The sequence below is a fragment of the Nannobrachium achirus genome (assembly GCF_963921795.1).
Source record: "Nannobrachium achirus genome assembly, chromosome: 22".
Taxonomy (NCBI): Eukaryota; Metazoa; Chordata; class Actinopteri; order Myctophiformes; family Myctophidae; genus Nannobrachium; species Nannobrachium achirus.
This window is the reverse complement of record NC_137829.1, coordinates 1607559-1629173: the sequence shown is the minus strand read 5'-3', so window position 1 is coordinate 1629173 and position 21615 is coordinate 1607559. Positions and strand designations below refer to the sequence as shown.

Below are 21615 nucleotides of genomic sequence, written 5' to 3'. Positions count from 1 at the left end.
GGAGCGTCCATATATGGGCATTGCCAAATATGGGCTTAAGGGATCTCCATATACTGTAAGATTGCCAGAACAGGCTGTCTTGGTCAACAATGTGATGTCACAACAGGTCAGCTATAGACATTGAGGCGTTACCCACTGACTCGTGTACGGACAGGATCTGCCGGGTTTCATTGCGACCGCGGTCGCAATTATTCCGGTGTGACCGTGCCTTAACAGAGCATTTCTAAAAGTGTGTTAATATACTTTTAAGTGACAAAAACATCAGAACATTTCCCACCACTGTTTGGGTGTCCATGTTGCTGCTCTATGGGTGGGCAGGATAATCCCACAGATGAGTGAGTGGTCACTAACACCCCTGCTATGGTGGAACATTGCATTGACTCGCTGCCATGCATCCACAGGTCCAACTAATCCCCGATTAGCCAGCTGCACAATGTCAGGGCTCCCAGGTGAGTGCAATTAACCGCTTTCAACCTGGCTTACCTGTGTTGGCATGTCATTATAGTGTGTGCCAGCGGCTACGTCATTGTTGTCCTTAGCGGCCATTTCTTGGGTCAAAACACAGGTGTTTCAATTTTTTGATTGCATAGAACTAATGCTTTACTCCAATCAGAACACCTGTGTAAGGCTGTGTTTACCCAAGAAATGGCCGCTCTTAGATCTACATTTGGCACACCCTATAGAGAAACATTTGCAAAAGATTGCAAAAGCAGGCCTTTTTCCCCTTGTGTTTGTACCCTTTTAGTAATGTTTATACATGCTCTTTTTGTATTGTAGCTTGTTATCCGTATAGGGAGTACAGTTGGAAATGCGCATTAATTCTTGCTAAATCCTGTGTATTTACAAGGTGTTGTACAGTATGTGTGGTGTTCATTAATATATGCACTGTCCAAATAAATCTATAATTAAAATGTAATAAAAACAACAACAAAAGAGGCATTGTGACACTTGAGTTTGTAGATTTGGTCATTTATATATTGTTGCATGTAGCTGGGGAGCAACTGGTCACAAATCATCAGTTTCGTGCACTTGGTGCGAAGTTTTAGATTTTTGGTATGGTGTTAGGTATGGGTATGAGGTTTTCAAAAAACATCGCAAACAAGTTGGGCTCGCCCCCTAGTGGTCTGTTTGCAATGATTCAAATATTAGATACAACAGTATATGGTTGAAACCCCAAATAATTATTAATTGTTACTATTGGGTGTGATAAACAACATACTAAAAATTCAGAAAAAAATAACTACCGGAAAGGCATCCTTTTCACGATGGCGTTCACGATGGCTGCCGGAAGCTACACGTTTTTTATGAATTTCTACACATTAAAACCCAGTTTACAGGCATTTTTAGCTCCCGGCAGCCATCGTGGACACCATTTTGAAAAAGATGCCTTAGTTATTTTTTCCTGAATTTTTAGTATGTTGTTTATCATACCCAATAGTAACTGAATCCATTGAAAAATCTCTTTTATCAATTATTTGGGGTTTCAACCATATACTAATGTATCTAATATTTGATTAATTGCAAACAGACCACTAGGGTGCGTGCCCAACTTGTTTGTGATGGTTTTTGAAAACCTTATACCCATACCTAACACCATACCAAAAATCTAAAACTTTGCACCAAGTGCACAAACTTTACCAGTTCCTCCCCATGGAGGATGGCTGATTTAAAGGAGTCATCCAGACCAAAACACATATAGGGTTAAATCTGCCTTTTATCATACCCCTTCATACCTGCTTTAGTCAATTTTTTTGCTAGATTTCGGCAGCCCCTGTTGCTAGATTTCACGGGCTCTCTCATAACTAACAAAGTGGATTGTCCTTAGGCTAGTGCGGTTATTTCTTTAGCTTCAAAGTTAGTATTTTTTTATTGGATTGTGTTTACACAACGTCCTGAGACCACCCAAACTGCTGTTTTGACCTCACAGGCACCCTTACTTGTCAAACGGCTTCTGCTCTGCACCAGAGCAGGGAGAGGAGAGGCTAGAAAGGGAGGGGAGGGAGGGGTCTGTTTGACAAGTAAGGGTGCCTTTGAGGTCAAAACAGCAGACCTGGCCTGAGTGAGTCTGTATTTGGACTTAGAGCTGGGCGTGGCTGCGCACCTGTTTTGCATGGAGGTAAATTCCACAAACATTCAGGGAGAGCCACTGTCCCGACCAAACACCATCTGCTCTCAAGTGTGAAATAGCTAGAGGATCTCAAGATCTATACCACTGTTTCTCAAATGGGGGTATGTGTACCCCTAGGGGTACGCGGGGGTACTGCAGGGGGTACAGGAGAAAATGGGAATAGGCCTATGTATTTTACTGGTTCTTTGTGTGAACATGCTAATCTGTAAATTGTAAAACCATATTACACCAATAACTTGACTAGTACAGCTGTTATTGCATAGAAAGCAATATTTAGTTGCCATTATGCAACATGCAAAATGATGTAGTCAGGGGAAGGGGGTACTTGTCTTCAGAAATCAGAATAGTGGCCTATAAATAGACATTATATATATATATATATATATATATATATATATATATATATATATATATATATATATATACATATCAGAGATTGCGTTAGACCGGGAATTGCCGGATTTGACCGATTTTTAATGACAAAGACCGGAAAATATAAACCTCATCGGACATAAGGACCGATTGAAAATGACACGGCAGTTCATTAATATCACCGCAAATCCCTCTCTCTCTCTCTCTCTCTCTTTCTCAATGTCTCTCTCTCTCTCTCTCTCTCTCTCTCTCTCTCTCTCTCTCTCTCTCTCTCTCTCCTCATCACTCTCACATGCACGTTAGTTTGGTTGCACAAAAACACACGGGTTAAGCTACACTTTTTCCTGTTAATAATAACCTATGTGAAATAAGCTGCATTGGGAGATACGCGGCAGACACTTTATTGTGAAGGTAAGACAGGAAATGATAGTTGTTGCTGGGTTGGCCCTAGTTGTCGGTTTGTTATGATGTCGCTAAAGTCTGTGAGCTGCATTGGTTTGGAATACCCCGCGCAGTTTAAGTTATACATGAATGGACAGTCAAAATAAGTTGTATTATCAGAACTGTTTAGCCTAAACATTAATTTGCGAACGGGGGCGCTGGGGGAGAGAGAAGACAGCAGTCCATTTCAGCGTCATCTTGCAATGCGCACTGTGAACCCATGGGAATTATGGAAGGCACGCAGGACAACTAACAACCCATATAAAACAAACTTTATACACTCGATTGACGTTCTTTATGAGGAGATGTTATGGAAACTGTACGAGATCACCACCAAAGTCTTTACAACCTTCCCAAAGTTGCATAGAGATGCATGGACATCGTGACCACTCGACCATAGCAGTGAGTAGTCTATAATTGATTAATTTCTGGACAGATGAATCTATCAACCTATGAAACATTTGCGCAGACCTCACTTTCAGAATATTTCTCATTATTCTGTACATGTGTTAGCCTCGATGCAACAGAAACAACTTGTTATGAAACCATGCAGTATGTGTGCAAACACACAGCCTGAGCCTGCGCGAGAATAGTCCAATATAAATTAATTCCCTTATGCAAGATGAAGCTGTATGTGTTTTGTACAGCCTACTACTCCTTTACATTCAATTCGTTCAGTCCCAACTATACAGCAGGACTTAAACTGTTGTTTTTGGCTATGTTTTTGCACCTGCTTGTCATCCATGCATTACAATTATTATGTCCGGTATTTTTTATCAGATGTCCGATAAATTTTAATCATGCCGGTCACGGTGACCGGCTGTTAAAAATCCTAGCGCGACCTCTGATACATATATATATATACATATATATATATACATATATATATATATATATATATATATATACATATACATATATACATATACATATATATATATATATATATATATATATATATAGTTCCTTTATTTTTTGTTTATTGTTGTAATAATGCCGCCTCTGTAGGTCACTCTTGGAAAAAAAATCTCAAGGATTATTTCTCTTTTAAACTTTTTAACCTGGTTATAAAAATAAAAAAAAAGGATACAATGAAGATTAGATTGCATTTCATTCAACCCTCACGGGAAGGAAAAAACAATCAGTAATGTCAGCAGCCAAGACGTACTGTATAATAAGGACAAATAAAGGTGAATATGCATAAAGCAACTGATTATCATATCAATCATCACGATCAGTGTTGAGGTTTCATTTCCAAAGGAGGTGTAAAGTAACTAAGTACATTTACTTTACTAAGTACTGTACTTAAAGGAGTAGTTCACCACTGTTCAACCTGTCTTCATATAATAGGTCCTCACTAATGTTCATAATAAAATAGCACAATTTTTTTCTATTCAGTCTGGGTCTCATAGGAGAGCTGTCAAATCCTTCCTACCGGTGACATCATCGTTTGACAAAAAAATAAATAATATTTTTGAAAAAAAAAAGATTTTTATTATCACAAGAACAATGGCTTCCACTTTAACATTGCAACTTTGAAGATAGGTTGAAAAGTGGTGGAGTGCCCCTTTAAGTACAATTTTGTTTTGTTGTTGTTTTTTTTTTACTTTACTGGAGTGTTTCCAATTCCAATTAATGGTTGCATACGAGGAAACGCTACAACACGTGTCACATGTAGATGGACGGGCATCAGATTAATCTGCTAATACAATTAGCAGAGTTGGGGGACAATAGGCTATGCATGAAATAACTGAATGTAAGTTTAAATGTGAACACTAGGGTGCACACATATACATCAAAGGGGGCTTGAGCCCCTGCCCTTTTATCCGTCTGTAAAAAATGCCCTTTCCAGACCTTAAATGCAGTTTTTACTATGATGAAAGAAATGCAAATGCCCTCTTTCCATGCCATACCTGAAGGCAGCATTCAAGCCTTGTCCAAACTCTCCTGAACTTGAATGCAGCATCTTATGTTGAACGAATTCCCCTCTCTGTGTAGCTATCCATGCCTTTACGCCACATCTCCAGTATTGACTTGATTATGCTTAGTTCAGAGTGGTATCAAGCCGAAATAGCCGACCTCCAAGCTCACAACGCGTCGCGCTGCGACGCGTTGTGAGCTTGGAGGTCTGCTATTTTCAAGGCCCTTTTAGAAATGTCAGCCCCTGCCTCTCTAACATCCTCTGCACGCCCCTGCTAGGGTGTGGCAACTGCCACCCCCTGATTCCCCAAACGGCGCCCCCTGCTGCTTACCTCCAGAGATGACGGTCTCCAGCTGCGTGCCGTTGATGAAGGCCCTCTTGATGGCCTGGGTCTTGACGTCGGCCCAGTAGATCCTCTCCTCCAGCGCGTCGTAGTCCACCACCGTCACGTCGTCGATGTCGGGCACCGTCAGCGCCGTCATCACGTTCATGTAGGGGTCGTCCATGTCCACGCCGCGGATCTCCGAGCGACGCACGTACAGCAGGAACCTTTTCAGCGCTGCGTCGGCGGGAAAGAATGGGAGGGAGGGAGGGAGGCGTAGTCGGTATTAACCCATTAAGACCTGCATGAAAGTGGCCTAACGGCTTTTTGCTACATATCAGTTTGTCATGGTCAAGGACCCCCGAAATGATATGTATTTGGCTGCCGACCTCGACCGAAAATCTCAAAATACACACACCATAAGTTTAAATTTGCATTAGAGATGATGTAGAAATAGAAAGATAGAAATACTTTGTGCCACGCTATACGAGCTTGTAAGATCTGCTATTTTTGAATAGACAAAGTATAACATATAATGGTGCAAAAGTGGTTCAGAATCTAAAATGACGCGGAAGGACGCCTCCACCGGTGTTAAGGGGTTAAAATATGAATGAGCAGCCACCGCGGCTCTATTGAAGTGCTTGACCTTTCTAGTTGGATACGGCCGTGCCAGATAATGACAGCTTTAATAACTCCATGCAAATGCTGATGCGTATCAAAGCCCGAGTCGGTACAGAAGGGTACACTTAAATGTCAGGACAGCGATTAGTATGTAAAATAATGCTCAAATACTTTTGGAAATCTTTTTGAGAGTCGGGTCACATGCATGGCGTTCTGGTATATATATAGTATTATATATATATATATATATATATATATATTTATATATATATATATGGCTACAATGTAGGCATTTTAGCAGACACTCTTTCTTGACCAGAACGACATACAATTCCTCTACATTCTCTAATTGTGTAGACTTCTTGTAAATTAAGTAACAACAATAATTTATCTCTTGAGAGTTTCATTTTACACTCTATAAGGGTCCACCTCTGACCACCTGGAACCCCCCCTCAAGGACCACTGGTTGAAAACCACTACAGCGTCAGTCTAAACAATACAATGTATATGTTACAGTCATTTTGGGTAACTCAGTGAGACTGTGGTAAGAGCGCTCGTTTTGTAGTTCACCACACACTAATCACCACCAGATGGCGACGCAGCCATTCAATAGTGAAGGCGCTGACGTCACTCGTTTGCGACTCTCTTTCTTTATTTACTAGCCTAGCCTAGCCTAGCCTAGCCTAGCCTAGCCTAGCCTAGCTTAGCCATTAGCTCCATTGTAGTCACTTGGACAGGGCGTTTATCGTGGGCTTGCCCAGGCCTTACGGCCTGGGCATAAATATAACGATTGCATTCACCACGGCTTCGTAACTCGCGCGGCGCTCCGCCGGCCGCGCGGCCCTGGCCCGCTCTTCGCGGCCTCTCGCGCCTGCGGCGCTCGGGGGCGAAGAGCAGGACCAAGGTCCGCTGGCCTTCGCGCCGCTTGCAATGTCGTGGACAATCGAGTGGCTCCGCCTGGAGGACGTTGTTGTGGCGACCGCTTGTTCCGCCCCGTGCGGCACGGCAAGCGCTCCGTTTCTCTAATTCTCTGAGACGCAAAAAAACCGTGACATATATATTATTCTTTTTTGCAATAGCTTTTCGACACCTTATGTTTATATTTTTCTTTTTTTGTGCTTGTTCTTTTGGACTGTACACTACAGTACTTCTTTGTAACTTGTAACCCTTAAACTGCTGTGCTGCCTCTAGGCAACTGAATTTCCCCCGTGGGATAATAAAGGTATCTATCCATCTACAATATATCGTAATAATCGTATTCGGTGCACTATAGCAGGATACCAGGTCAACTACAAACATTATATCTGTCTAAATAACGGCGCCATCTAAAGTTTAACATCAAGAAAGAGAAAGAAAAAACAAGCCTAACTTAAAGGAGACATCCAGACCAAAACACATATAGGGTTAAATCTGTCTTTTATCATACCCCTTTATACCTGCTTTATTCCATTTTTTTCATAGCTGCCCCTGTTGCTAGATTTCGGCTGCCCCTGTTGCTAGATTTCGCGACCCCTCCCTCCTTTCTAGCCTCTCCTCTCCCTGCTCTGGTGCAGAGCAGAAGCCGTTTGACAAGTAAGGGTGCCTGTGAGGTCAAAACAGCGGTTTGGTTGGTCTCAGGACGTTGTGTAAACACAATCCAATAAAAAAATACTAACTTTGAAGCTGAAGAAATAACCGCACTAGTATAAAGGCTATACACTCTGTTAGTTATGAGAGGGCCCGCAAAATCTAGCAACAGGGGCAGCCGAAATCTAGCAAAAGGGGCAGCTATGAAAAAAATCGACTAAAGCAGGTATAAAGGGGTATGATAAAAGACAGATTTAACCCTATATGTGTTTTGGTCTGGATGACTCCTTTAATGACCACAGTGTACTGTAAGAAAGACTGAAAAGAAATAGAAATAAACAGTTTATGTGTGTGTGTGTGTGTGTGTGTGTGTGTGTGTGTGTGTGTGTGTGTGTGTGTGTCTGTGTGTGTGTGTGTGTGTGTGTGTGTCTGTCTGTCTGTCTGTCTGTCTGTCTGTCTGTCTGTCTGTCTGGGGCATTAACAAAATAGTCGACAAGTCGACTTCATTACACAAGTTGACCAGAGAAAGTCTAAAGTTGAAGTTGAAAATAATTATACTTTCTGTTGTGAAAATAGCAGATCTACATGCTCACAACGCCTTGCGATGCGAGGCGTTGTGAGCATGTAGATCTGCTATTTTCACAATTTCTGCCTCCAATATTTGACAATTTGGACAATGTTTAATTTGCCATTTTAGAGGTATTGAAAAGTCCTTAAATTGGCACTCTAGAAATGTGAAGATAGTGACTTAAACGTTATGTTTCACATTAAGTTTATCATCTGGGGACCCCCCAAAATAATTGGGGGGTCGTGTGTGATGTGATGACGTCATCAAACGATAAAGTGTGTGTGTAATGGCTCCCTCACCGAAGCAGGACAGGTTGTTGGGTGAGAGCTTCATGAGGTGAGGACAGGTGCAGGACGCTGTGCGGTTGTAATTGATGAGACACAGGTGTGAGCACGGACCACGCCCTTCATTCTCCTCACACGGATTGGATGCTGTGTTGGAGGGGGGAGGGGGGGTCAGAGAGAAGGAGAGACAGAGGGAACATCATGTGATTAGAACAAGGGTCTTCAACAGGGGGTCCGGGACCCCTAGGGGTCTTCAGAGTTACTACTACTTCACATGGGCCTGTTATAGCGCCACCAGGAGGCCAATTTGTGCAAAACTACCTTTTGGCCAGTACTCCTACAGATTTAGTCCAAAAATCACGCAAATCGGTAGACAGTATCTAGTCATGTGATCAAGACCGATCCGTCTGATATTTCATTTTCCATCCTAATTGGCTAATATTGGCTTCCAAAATTTGCAGGATTGCTCAGTTTTTGAACAAAATGCCTCAAATCATCAACGCAGCTTGCGATTACCGTGACACACATATTCCCACTAGGTCAAGGAACAAATACCTTTTTCACATTGGCCTGTTATAGCGCCACCAGCAGATACACTTTAGCAAAATACATTTTTGGAACACAATGCCTTAAATCATGCATGCAGTGTCCGATTGCCATGAAAGGTCTAAGATTGGCGAAGAACACATGCCACCCTTTTTACTTTGGCCTATTAGAGCGCCACCAGGACGCCTGCCCTGGTGGAGACCTGTGCTCGGAAGAGCACTGCTTCTATTTTTGGCAAAGAGCTTTGGTGTAGAGGGAGAAAAGAGACGACTAATTACAGATTGAAAGGTCAAGTTTATTAAGTATTGACAGTTCAAGTGGTTAAATATCTGAAAACACAAATTGACATGAATCCAAGATACACTGATGAAGCCGGTCGATTTGACATATGGCCCAAGTGCATGCTGCAAAAACTGTGGGAGGAGCAGCGCGACAAAATAAAGCTTATCTAGGAGAGGAAACAAGAAAGAAAGATGGATACAGTGTTGTTTTTGACTGCATTTGCATTGATTTAGTTTTAGTCATAGTCTTTTGAATAAAATGTCATTTCGTTTTAGTCATAATTTAGTCACCCGAACAGTTTTACTTTTAGTCTAATTTTAGTCAACTAAATATACAGTTGATTTAGTCAACTGAAATGTATTTTGGCAGGGCTTGATGGCATCGTAATGACTGTTTTTACACTTGGTTGCATGCTGAAAATAGACGATCTACAAGCTCACAACGCATCGCGCAGCGACGCGTTGTGATCTTGTAGATCTGCTATATTTTCAGCATGCAACACCTGAGAGCAACCAAACATAAAATGACTGTCTTCTCCACTAGACCCTCCTTAATAAACAGTAGGCCTACCTGAAAACAACTCAACTACCAACCAAATACTGTAAATTCAAACAGGTCCGATCTAAAGTAAATGTGTTAAGGGCCGTATAGCTCTCAACTGACCAAAGATTATGGCAAGGAGCTGATTTTTAAAGACTTTTGAAGCTTTATAGAAGAATGCTGCCGGTGCGGTGAATTGCCCCTTCCAAGCATATTTACAGAATAAAATAACATTAACAAGCCTCTTAATGCACAGACCAGCTGTAATTCAATAATACTCCCAGTCTGCCAATACCGGATCAACTCGTTCAGTAGCCTAGCTAGTGTCGGCGACAGGTTTAAATCGAATGGTCAATAATGACGCCGTAGCATAATTCCTTCTGAAATAACGTGTTCACACATACCGTATATATTAGTCTATAGCGTTTCAACTTTAATTACAGTTTGTATTGTTATTCAGAGCTGTAACTGAGAGCTCAGCTGACTGAGAAATGAAGGGATTGTTTTCAGGTTTTAGTTAGTGTGGTTACCCCTTTGCAGGACAACTAGACTATAGTACTTGTCCGACTTCATTCCATCCATCCCTCGAGTGTTGATTTCGTTGACTAAAACTATGACGAAAAATGTTTGTCGACTTTTTTTTTTCACTGACGAAAACTAAATAAAAACTAAATGAAAAACTAAGCTGTGATCACTAAAACTAAGACTAAATATATTGACAATTTCGTCAACAAAATAAAAACTAGACTGTTAACTCTCTCGTTGCTATCAATTAAATCTCTTTGAAGGTCCAAGTTGCCATGGTCTCCATAGACTTCCATGTAATTTATAGTGCACGGATCATGCACGCCCATGGCTAATCATGCACCACGTGTGTGCACGCTGTTCACAGCTTTCAAACAAAAAAATCCGCTTGGAAATCCGTTCGGGCATTCATGAGATAGCAGCCATTATGTTTTCTTCAAATGTAAACAAACATGGCTGCCATGTTTTTAAGATGGGGTTGGTATGGGGGTTAAACATGCAATTTCGTGATCACGATCATGCCTAATACATTTTTTGAGGTCCAAAAAAATGTTTTGGAAAAAATAAAATCTTCAAAAACGGCCCAAACTCGGGAAACTCGGGGTTGCCACAGGGGGGGTACCAATACAAACTCGGGGAACTCTGGGTTGGCACCAAACAGGTTAAAGGGATATTCCACTTTCAACAGGGAGCAGTGGTAGGGCCTCTCTCCACATACACACCCATTGTAACTTCAAACTCCATTTTAACCATGATAGATTCATTAAAAACACACATTATTTTTTCTGGTGACTCATTTTACCTTCCTAATACATGAGCAGGCCGTGTTTTTTCGATAACTTTTTTCATTTATTTTTAATAATTATTTGGGAAAATGGAAAAAATGAAATACAAAAAAATAATGATTAAAAATGAATGAAAAAAGTTATCGAAAAAACACGGCCTGCTCACATATTAGGAGGGTAGTATGAGTCACCAGAAAAAATAATGGGTGTTTTTAATGAATCTATCATGGTTAAAATGAAGTTTGAAGTTACAATGAGTGTGTGTGGGGAGAGGCCCTGGGCCTGGAGGGCCTGGTAACATTTACATCAAATATCTAAATATAGAATCAAGCAAATTAAAAACTGTTCAGGGTGTTCATAAAAGCCTGATTAGATGATAAAGTACTTTCACTCTATAATGTTACTTCTGATTCACATTCCTTGTCTAATTGGTGCTGGGTTTGGATAGTGTTCTATTGCTCTATCATTGTAACCTCAGCTAAAACTGTACTCAAGAGTTTAAATAAAGGTTAATGATGAGGATGATGATTTAATTGAAGTTATGATGAATGCTGTCAAAAGCTACTTCTGTTACTATTATGGTTTAAAATGTAATTGAAAACACAAGCATTTAGACTCATTTTGTCAAAATGTTAAAAAGAGTTATTGATCTATCAATGAAAACGTCTCTTTCGGGACAATGACAGCGTCATTGCACTAAATAATCCTTTCTGAAAAGGTCAATTTTCCAATAGGCTGGTCCCCCCCCCCAAGAGCAAATATTTGAAATCTACACTGTCGATCTCTCTCGCCTGAAGTATTGCTCACCGGCGATAATGAGTTGGCATTATGAGCAGAACTTGCCCTGCACATTATGCAAAGTAAACACTTTGTCATTCCATCCCTACGCGCGCACACACACACACACACACACACACACACACACACACACACACACACACACACACACACACACACACACACACACACACACACACACACACACACACACCTTGGGCTTTGCATGGATCCTCTTGCCTTTTGCACAATAAGCCTTTGCACAGTGTCAGGCAGCAGCACCCATTAGACAGCTTTCTTTCCACAGGTTTGGAACAAAATGATCCATGCCCCCCCCCCCCCCCCCCCCCAGCCCCCCACTCACGTCGAAACCTCCCATCCCCCCCTCTGCTCTCTGCAAGAAGCCAGCACGCGCTTATTTCTTTTCATGTATTCTGAACATGACTGGCAGACAAAAAACACATAGGCCTACTCCAGATCCATTGTCGCTATGATTCAGCTGAGCCGACGTGTGTGATGACTCGCTATCAGCACATGAGTGTACAAAGAACTCTAAATTAGACTTCAAGTGCGTGTGCGTGTGCGTGTGCGTGTGTGCGTGTGCGAGCGAGTGTGTCATGCTGTTTGCACGGCACAGAGACAGTTGAGTGAAATGAACAAGCCAAAATACTCGATGCATTCACCCAGATTTTCCGAGTCGGGTGTCAGAGAACGCTGCTCTCCCCAAATGAGATTTCAATGAGCTGATTTGAGTCCTGCCGTCCTCCAAAGGGAGCGTCCTGCCGTCCTCCAAAGGACAGACGTGTTTGTTGGCCGTGTGGAACGTGATCGCTGCCTGACAGCAGAATACATGAAGTGACAAACAGATGGCTTTGGCTTTTTTTTCTCCCCACCATGTCTTTTTCTTTTTTCTTCTTTCCTTTTTTATCTGTTTATTTATTTCTTGCTGTGCATCATTATGGGAACATGGGAGGGGGGCACCCCTCCTCTTATATCCCATCATGCACTGCTTTCATTTCGTGTGGTTGTCGGGTGGAAATCTTGTATGTTCCGAAACGGGTATTTTTCAGGGAGGGACTTGAATTTTCCCCATTCAAGTCAATGGGGAAAATTAATTAATGAATCAGACTCACCTCACCGCTACTCACCAGTTAAGAGTAGGGTGGCTCAGAGTAGATGACAGAGTACAGCAACTTGCAATGGGCCTGGTGTACAAGATACACCACACCACTATGATACCCAAGTACCTGTCAAAATACTTTATAAACGTTAAGGATGTCCATAATTACAACACCAGAGGCAGTGCCACAGATCACGTTCAACCCAGAGTCAACTCAAAGAAAGGGTCGAACTCGTTCTTCTGCTACACCACAAAAATGTGGAATGCCTTACCGAAGGCCATAAAGGAGTGTGGATCACTAGCATCCTTTAAAAATGCCCTGAAAAACCACTTACAGGCAGCAGCCGTTCGCAACTGGTAAAAAACCTAGCCCAACCCTACCCTCCCTGCCCCTTCCTTGTATATACTGTACATACTGATTGTTTAGACTTACTGTTACCTGCCCCTTCCTTGTATATATTGTATATACTGTACTTACTGATTGTATAGACCTACTGTTTTCTTTTTTTCTTTACATATCTACTGCATAGTACTGTGTTCTATTTGTCTGTCATTCAATGTTATATGAGATACTTTAATGGTTTCCTGTTGAAATAAGCTTAGTCTTTTCATGGATCTCCTTTTAGTAGACCTTGTACCAGTGAACTGTACCGTCATGAATCTGTACATTTTCCTATGCAAACTTCTAATAAAGCCTTCAATCAAATCAATCAATCAATCAATCAATCAATCAATCAATCAATCAATACATTTATGGCCATATATGGAGATCTCTGTGTCAGTCCATATATGGAGATCTCTGTGTCAGTCCATATATGGAGATCTCTGTGTCAGTCCATATAAGGAGATCTCTGTGTCAGTCCATATATGGAGATCTCTGTGTCAGTCCATATATGGAGATCTCTGTGTCAGTCCATATATGGAGATCTCTGTGTCAGTCCATATATGGAGATCTCTGTGTCAGTCCATATATGGAGATCTCTGTGTCAGTCCATATATGGAGATCTCTGTGTCAGTCCAATGTTATTATTTTCGTCACAAGCTCTTGTTAATAATACTTTTCACTACGGTGGTTCTAAACCAGTGGTCCGGGGACCACCTGTGGTCCTTGAGGGGGTTCCAGGTGGTCCCCAGCCAAATGATGGAGAGTTGGTAACCAAATGGACCCTTGGATCTTTAACTCTTGAAAGCGTAAAATGAAACCAAATTGACCCGGGGTCCATTTTGTTTCATTTTACGCTTGTTGTTATGATAATTGTTATTTTGATCAATGTTTGCCTGTTATCTCTCCTATGGTACAAACAAATGGTACAAATTGAATTGTGGACAATGTCTTAACCAATGATAACAAAATAGTCTAGGTTTTGGGTCTGAGAGGCTAAATCTCATCAAATGGTGGTCCATGGATCTAATCGTCAAATGCCCAATAAACCTTTATGTGAAAAGGGTTGAAAACCACTGATCTTCAAGGTCACAACGCGGCCGCGCAGCAATGTTGGTGTGACCTTGTAGATCGTCTATTTTTGCTACTCTCGCGTGACACAGTAGAAATGACGAGGCAGTACATTAGCTTAAAAAAGTTTGAAGAAATTAGAAGTTGTGTACATTTAAATACACAAGCAGCCTTCATCCCAAATGTACATTTTGACATTGTATTCTTTTATTGGTACCCGTTTATCTTATGATTCTGTGCGTAGTTGCCTTTTTTTAAAATAGGGAAGCACTTCCCTAGTTTTAGTTGGAAATGTATTTCTTTATCCCCTGCTTCACATTAAAAAAAAAGGAAAAAAATGGAGGTATGAGGTTTCTCTGCCGGGCAACAGCAGTGATTTTAGTCCCTGCTGGGTTAAAGCCAGTGTAAAAATATATATTAAAAGAAAAAAAGGTACTCTCCGGCTAGGTTTGTGTAATTGGAACGTCTGGGGAAAATGTCAGCCGCTCTGGGGGTTTACATGAAGGTGGAGCTTAAAGCTTCAGGGCTCTCTGCTAGTGGCCTACAATAACACAGCATGCTGGGAAATGTAGTCAATGAATTTTATTTAAAGGGATAGTTCACCCCCAAAATTACATTTTTTCTAGTGATTACTCTACCCACGGAGACTTGAATTCATGGATATCTTGAAGAGACTCTTACATATATATTATTTTCTTTTGTGCATCGTCCTTGATTGGTTGGCAACGTTTTATTTCACAAGATTTCTTGTCTCCATAGGGAACAAAGCAGGCTCTTTGTGTCTCCAAAGGGAACCACTGCTGGTCATCAACTTATTGGTTTAGGCTTAGAAAAAAAGAGTCGAGATATGTACGTTATAGACTATAGTTTAATTTATATGAATTTTCATTTGTGAATACACTTTCTCTATTGACTTGAATGGGAAAATGCAAACATTAAACTTTCCCAAATATGGAGATGACTGACATCATAGATGTCTGACGTACATAGACCACATGAGACTGACATAATATGTCCATATATGGGCATTCCAAGATATGGTCTTAATATTAATGACATCAGGGATCTCCATATGGGCTTAAAAGGGACAAGGACGGAATTCATTTGCAAGTTTGACTCTCGTCACGGCCATCACACTTACAATTTCCCAGAATTGCATCTCTCTAGCAAGCCCCCAGAACCCTGGGGGCGCCCTGAAACCAAATGGACATGGTGGCCGTTTTGAGGTACTGCAGTTGGGTCTACTCACATGAACGCGCGTCTAGGCTTCTTTGTATTGACGCGCGTTCATACCGGAAGTGCTCGTTCATGAAAGCGCGTCCATGAACACAAAACGCGTCACAGTAGACCCACTACGTCACGGTTTTACTAGCCGGAAGGAGGGGTGAAAACGCCTCATGCGCTGGGTGAGCAACTCAATGCAAGTGGACGGGCGGGGATATCTGGTGTCCTCTCTATTCTTATTATAACTCTATGCTCTCTAGTTATGCAGAATGTCCCATTTCACAAGTTTTCAAACAGATAAAATGTATAAAAATGGCAGATCTAGATCTGTCGATTGGCTATTTTTATAAATACTAGTAATTAAAATCTACAGTACAAAGTAACTAGTGACTCAAGTTGTAAAATAACTGTAGTGGAGTAAAAAGTACAATATTTTCCTCTGAGATGTTAGTGGAGTAAAAGTTACTGTAAATTACAGAACATTTGAAATACTCCAGTAAAGTAAAACAAGTTTTAATGTACTCAGCTACTTCAGTGGTTCTCAACCTTTTAAGGCCGCGACCCCCCCAAATTATCATATTTTAACTGGGGAACCCTCCACCCTGACGAGCACTACGAGTTGAGGAATTACATTTTGTATGACATGGTTCTGTTCTGAAAATAGAAGATCTACATTGTTGTGAGCATGTAGATCCGCTATTTTCACAATTGCTGTCTCTAATATTTGACAATTTGTTTAATTTGACATTTTAGAGGTATTAAAAAGTCCTTAAATTGTCACTTTAGAAATGTGCAGATATACCCTCTATTAATTAAACTTTATGTTTTTTGTTTACTGTTGAGTGAGAAAACAACATTGCACATTAAGTTAATCTGTGGACAGGGACGGATTAAACCCCGCGAGGGCCCCTGGACGTTAATTTTTTAGGGCCCCCCCACTCTCCACCATAACCACCCCTCCCTCCCGACGCGCACTACCCAGCTCAGATTTTAATCTGCGGGCCAAGAAAGCACCTGTAGACAACAGAGGAGGGGCACACACACTTGATTTTTTAATTAACGTATACATTTAATTTCAGTAAATTGTCAATGACCACACGGCCCAGTTCCCCCAAGGGCCCCTGAGAGCCAAGGGCCCCTGGCAACAGCCCCACCGGCCGATGTTTAATACAGCCCTGTCTGTGGACCCCCCAAAATAATTTTGGGACCCCCCTGGGAGTCCCGACCCACATGTTGAGAACCACTGAGCTACTTTACACCCCTGGGGAAGAAGGAGATGACGTCACGCTGATAATTCCTGAGAGGGGGTCTTGGAGGACATGAAGGAATGTGAAAGTAAAACTGGAGCAGAGGTGTTTTTAAGAGGACAGGCAGAGAAAACCAAACAGCCCTACTGAACTATTGAGATGTCTCCGTCCGTCCATGAGCCCTTTTTTCCACGGATGAGCGCTCTCACCCGAGTTCATCACGAGTTGAGTGAGCAGTCTTGTAATGCTTTCAGAGGATGTGGATAAAAACCCACTGTACTGCTGCCAGTAGGGCTTGAAAGGAGGAAGGAGAACAAGAAAAAAGTGCAGCTAATCCAAAACTGCTAGCCTTTTTCAAAGATCTACAAGCTAGCAGCGCAGCACTCGGTGCTGCCCTGTGAGCTTGTATATCTGCTATTTTTCAATAGCTAAAGTATAATGAGTTAAAACATGGAGATACAGGGGCGGCCTGCTGACCTACTGGTCCTGACAGTGATGCCTGACAGTGTGTCACGGGTTCGAGTCCCAATCCCGACTACCTTTGCTGCGTGACACTCCCCACCTCCCTCCCCATTTCCTATCAGTCTACTGTCCTATCAAACAAATCTTAAAAAAAAACAAAAAAAACATGGCCATTCAAGGTTTCTCTCCCGACAGCAAAGAGATCATATTTTGTCCGCCACATGCTGGCCAGCAATAACAGGAAGAGGACATTTTTGGACTGTTTATTTTTCTGTTAAAAGGCAGCGTGTTCAGTTAAAGGATGTCTCAGCCCTTCTGAAGGAAGCCTGCCAGTGGGGTGTGTGAACCTCTTCAAAGCAGAGGCCAGGCCCAGACAAAGACACAGATAGCTACACTGCCCTACAAAGCCAGTAGTTCAGTAACTACAAACAAGCATCTCACTGAAAAATGGGTTCAAAAGTGTTTCAACTGGTCAGCCAAATGAGATAAAGTGATATTACACTGATTGTACATCTGTTCTTGAGGTAATTGTTCATCCCCCAATATCATGAAGGCTAATTTGACCTTTGGGCTACACAAATAAGTCGGTGTGTCTAAAAATGTAGTTATACTGCACTCTGGCTTTGTAGACTTGAGCAGTGTTAATACCTAGACATAGATCGTACAGACATGGGCAGTGTAATACCTAGACGTAGACATAGATGACTACAGTACAGACAGTGTTAATGCCAGATTTAAGTAACCAGGTCGTTGAAAACAAAGACCAAAAGAAGTTACTATATTGTATAATACTAGAGGGTCGCGGCCCTTCGGGCCGCTCACATCTAGTAAAAAAAAAAAAGAAGTAAAAAAAAAAAAAAAAAAAAGGAAAAAAAAAATCAAAAAAAAAAAAAATGTTAAAAAAAAAAAAAAATTGGGAGGGGAACTATTGTGGCGGAACTATTGTGCCGCAGCGCACGTTTCCAGTCGGACATATTTGACCGGTGGACTATTTTATACAGAGGCAAAATATGAGGGTAATAACGAATACAACTGTATACAGAGGTTTGGAAACGACGTCTTGCAAAGGTGACATGGGTGTTTGAATTTTTAAGCTATATTTAGTACATATGTAGTACATCTTAGCCAAGTGGTTTGGTATTTAAGTTAGCGATAGATGACCCGGAAGTAGATCACTTACTCTTTTGTAATATAAAGATATGCCAGGGGTCTTCAACGTTTTTCAGGTCAAACATCCCTTCAAACATTCCACAGTAGCTGAGAGAGAGATGAGCAAGGACCCCCACTAAATCATTGTATAAAACTGTTTTGCAGATTAAACCTTTTCATATATTTCGTGTACTGGTAATACCTTGTAAATGTAGCGTGCTCCGCGAGGAAACAACCGGGAGGCGAACCCGGGCCGCTTCTATTACAAGGCGCGTACCACCAGTACACTAAAGAGCCAGGCTCGCTAGTGAGCAGCAATGCAGCACCCTAGGAGCCTACACTATCACCAGTTCTCAAGTTAATTGTGGCTTCTCAAACTGTTTCATGCCTACAGGACTCCCCAAGACAAATAGTAGGCCTATACAAAAAATGGAAATACTCCAGTAAAGTAAAAGTACCTCAAACCTGTTAGTTAAAGAGGCGGTGCCATAGTTTTGTACTTTTTCTGGTCACTTCAGCTGGGTCACCACCCACCATGACAACCAGGCATACTTAATGAACTGGTGGGTGTGGCCACATAAGAACCTAATTTCTCTACACTTTCTGTACACTTTTTTGGAAAAAATCTTCCTCCTAGTATAATCGGGGGGGAAATCATGGCACTGCATTTTTAAGTACATCAGTACTTAAGTAAATGTACTTATTTACTTTTCCACCACTGCTCCCCAGTACGACTTGTTTCCATTAGCGAGCTCCCAGGTGGCCGACCTTCTTAAAACAACGACCTCCATATTGGCCGCCTCTCACTCATTTCCTGACTGCGTCTGAGACCTTTTACTGTAAATGAATGTGATGCAATTTCCCTTTAATAATCAGAGCTGGGGTTGTTCAGAGGTTTTTCCTTTTCTTCTCTTTTTTTAAAGCTTTCACAAGCTTTCTATCCAGATCTCCATTTCCAGCACATTCAACTCTCTTTTGTTGCAATATAACATAATAAGCATAATACTAGTAATGGTTCTTTCCAGCGTAGCCTTTTAAGCCCCACTAGCACGGAGCTCTTGAAGATTTTCTTTCCACGCGACAAAAAGCAAACGTAGAAGAAATGTCAGATTTGAGTGTCCAATGCAGATTGCAATTTCTTTCGAGAGTCGCCCAATTAATATTTTGTCAAGAAAAGAAAAAGGAAAATATTCGAAAAATGTTGATAATTTTGATTACAGTTTCTACAGTTTTCAGAACCTTATACCTAATGAGCAAACATAATATGAAATATAAAAAAAATACACATAAAGGGACCTTTATTTTTATCACTTTCATCTGGTTTTATTTTATTGAGCGGTGCTAACCGCTCCTACGTCTGGTTTTGTGTGTATGTCTGTATGTAGGCTATATATGTATATATGTATGTACATGTATGAGCACGGATCTCCATGTTTTTCTTTTCTTTTCACCACCATTTAGCTAATAGAGCCTGCCTGCCTGCTGCTCAGAGGATAAATTGAATCTTGATCATCAGGTCACAATTCGCGTCAGATCCTATGTCTATACAGATGTTCCGTTTCAAGTCTTTGGTATTTATTGCTCTTTAACTGTAAATGTCCTGCAAATAAATCTTTTCCACAGGTTTCTTTCCCTGTTTCGCCTTTCAAATTTTTATGGATAATGGAGCGTATTTTTGCAAAACCGCAGGATGGCAAGAAACCACTCCATTCCCATTAAAAAGCAGAATCCACCTTCAAATTGCAAAAAAAATAGCTGATCTACAAGCTCAATGTTCTGCAAATCCACGGGAAATCTACTGTCTTGCCAATGGCAGGACGTGTGTGAAGTTTTTAAATGGTGCATCGGTAGGTGAGAAGAACAGGGCAGTAGTCATAGAGCTTATTGGCTACACTCTGTGCTATGAGGGCTGCTGGGGTCCGATTGGGAAACTGGACAACAGGGGCATTTGTGCCTAACAGACCTCATGGACAGTCATATGGGATCAATATAAGTAGGAAAATTAGCCTAGATGTTATTTAGTGCGAAGTTGTCCTTTATTTTTATTTTTTATTTTTTCGTACCACAGACATTATTACTAAAATTTACTTCGAAGAACAATTGCACAGACCACTGGAACAACTCTGGTTATTATTAAAACTCACTGAACGCCATAAACGTCTTATACGTCTTTGGACCTCGGTGCCATAAACGTCTTTTACGTCTTTTTAATTAATCAAAAGTTTTATCATTTTTTCATAATTGTAATTTCAAAAAAATCGCTCTAGAAGTTGGCCATATGCCTCCGTGACCTGAGCGATACGGCCGATTTGACTGTAGCACCAGTGTAACACAGTCCGGCGGAAAATCGGTATAGCCGAAGATTGGTTCCGGCCGTTTAAATGTTATCTAAAACGTTCGTTTATACACTTTCCCGTGCATCCCTGACGAACTATAAGTACTCAAAAAACGCAGAAAATTCTCAGGATTCCAGCGGTGCCATCCATTCTTCTCTACCTATCCTTGATCGCGATCGCCAGGGTTCCGAAGTGTGTAGCATGCTAGCTAAAAGGCCTGGCCAAAATGTAAACAACAGGCCCAAACCAAAAAAAAGATGGACGTCTTCTTCCTTCTTCTGTTAGTTGATCAGATAGTAGGAGACCACCCTCTGGTGGTTTTCAAATGGTATTGCACTCCAGATTGCACACAGGGCCCATCACAGCACACACATATGATGATGATCAAGACATCTTACACATGTTCTATTGAAGCCCAAATCTAATGATAGGATATATATATATAAATATACATGTTTTCCTTTGTAAGAGGGGTAGTGTGGCTTTCGATAGAAGCATAGATTTATATATGTAATTTAAGTACAAAATATGATTTTGGCCCCCATAAAAAGGCAAAATTAAGCAAAATGGCTGGCACCAGTTTTGTAGATTTTGAATAAAGGGTGGCATTCACTGAGTTAAGATTATTATTATTATTATTTTTTTCAATTTCCCGAAAAGTAATGGTTTTTAGACGCATTGACTTGTTTTGATATTTGATTATATATTTTTTCTTCCCTCTATTCCCATTATTATTCAGATGTAACTGCAGTTTCACCCCACTCTCTTTTACACCCGCAAACCTGTGATGTTGACAAATCAAACAGTAGAAGTGGAAAGTGGAAGGAGTTGGAGTTGAAGTGTATGTTGTTCTAACTGTGAATGCATTTGCACCGCTATCATGACACCCTCTCATTGCATGACGCACACGCACACACACACACACACACACACACACACACACACA

General features: G+C 41.2%; 1 protein-coding gene across 1 annotated transcript in view; it reads right to left on the bottom strand.

The window, feature by feature from the left end:
* LOC308308144 (low-density lipoprotein receptor-related protein 1B-like) overlaps positions 1-21615 on the bottom strand; it is a gene marked incomplete at both ends in the record, with an annotated part of 592679 nt that overhangs the window by 256345 nt on the left and 314719 nt on the right. The window contains 2 exon segments of the mRNA XM_080753509.1: positions 5194-5421; positions 8239-8370. Of these exon segments, the coding sequence (XP_080609635.1) occupies positions 5194-5421; positions 8239-8370 (360 nt within the window).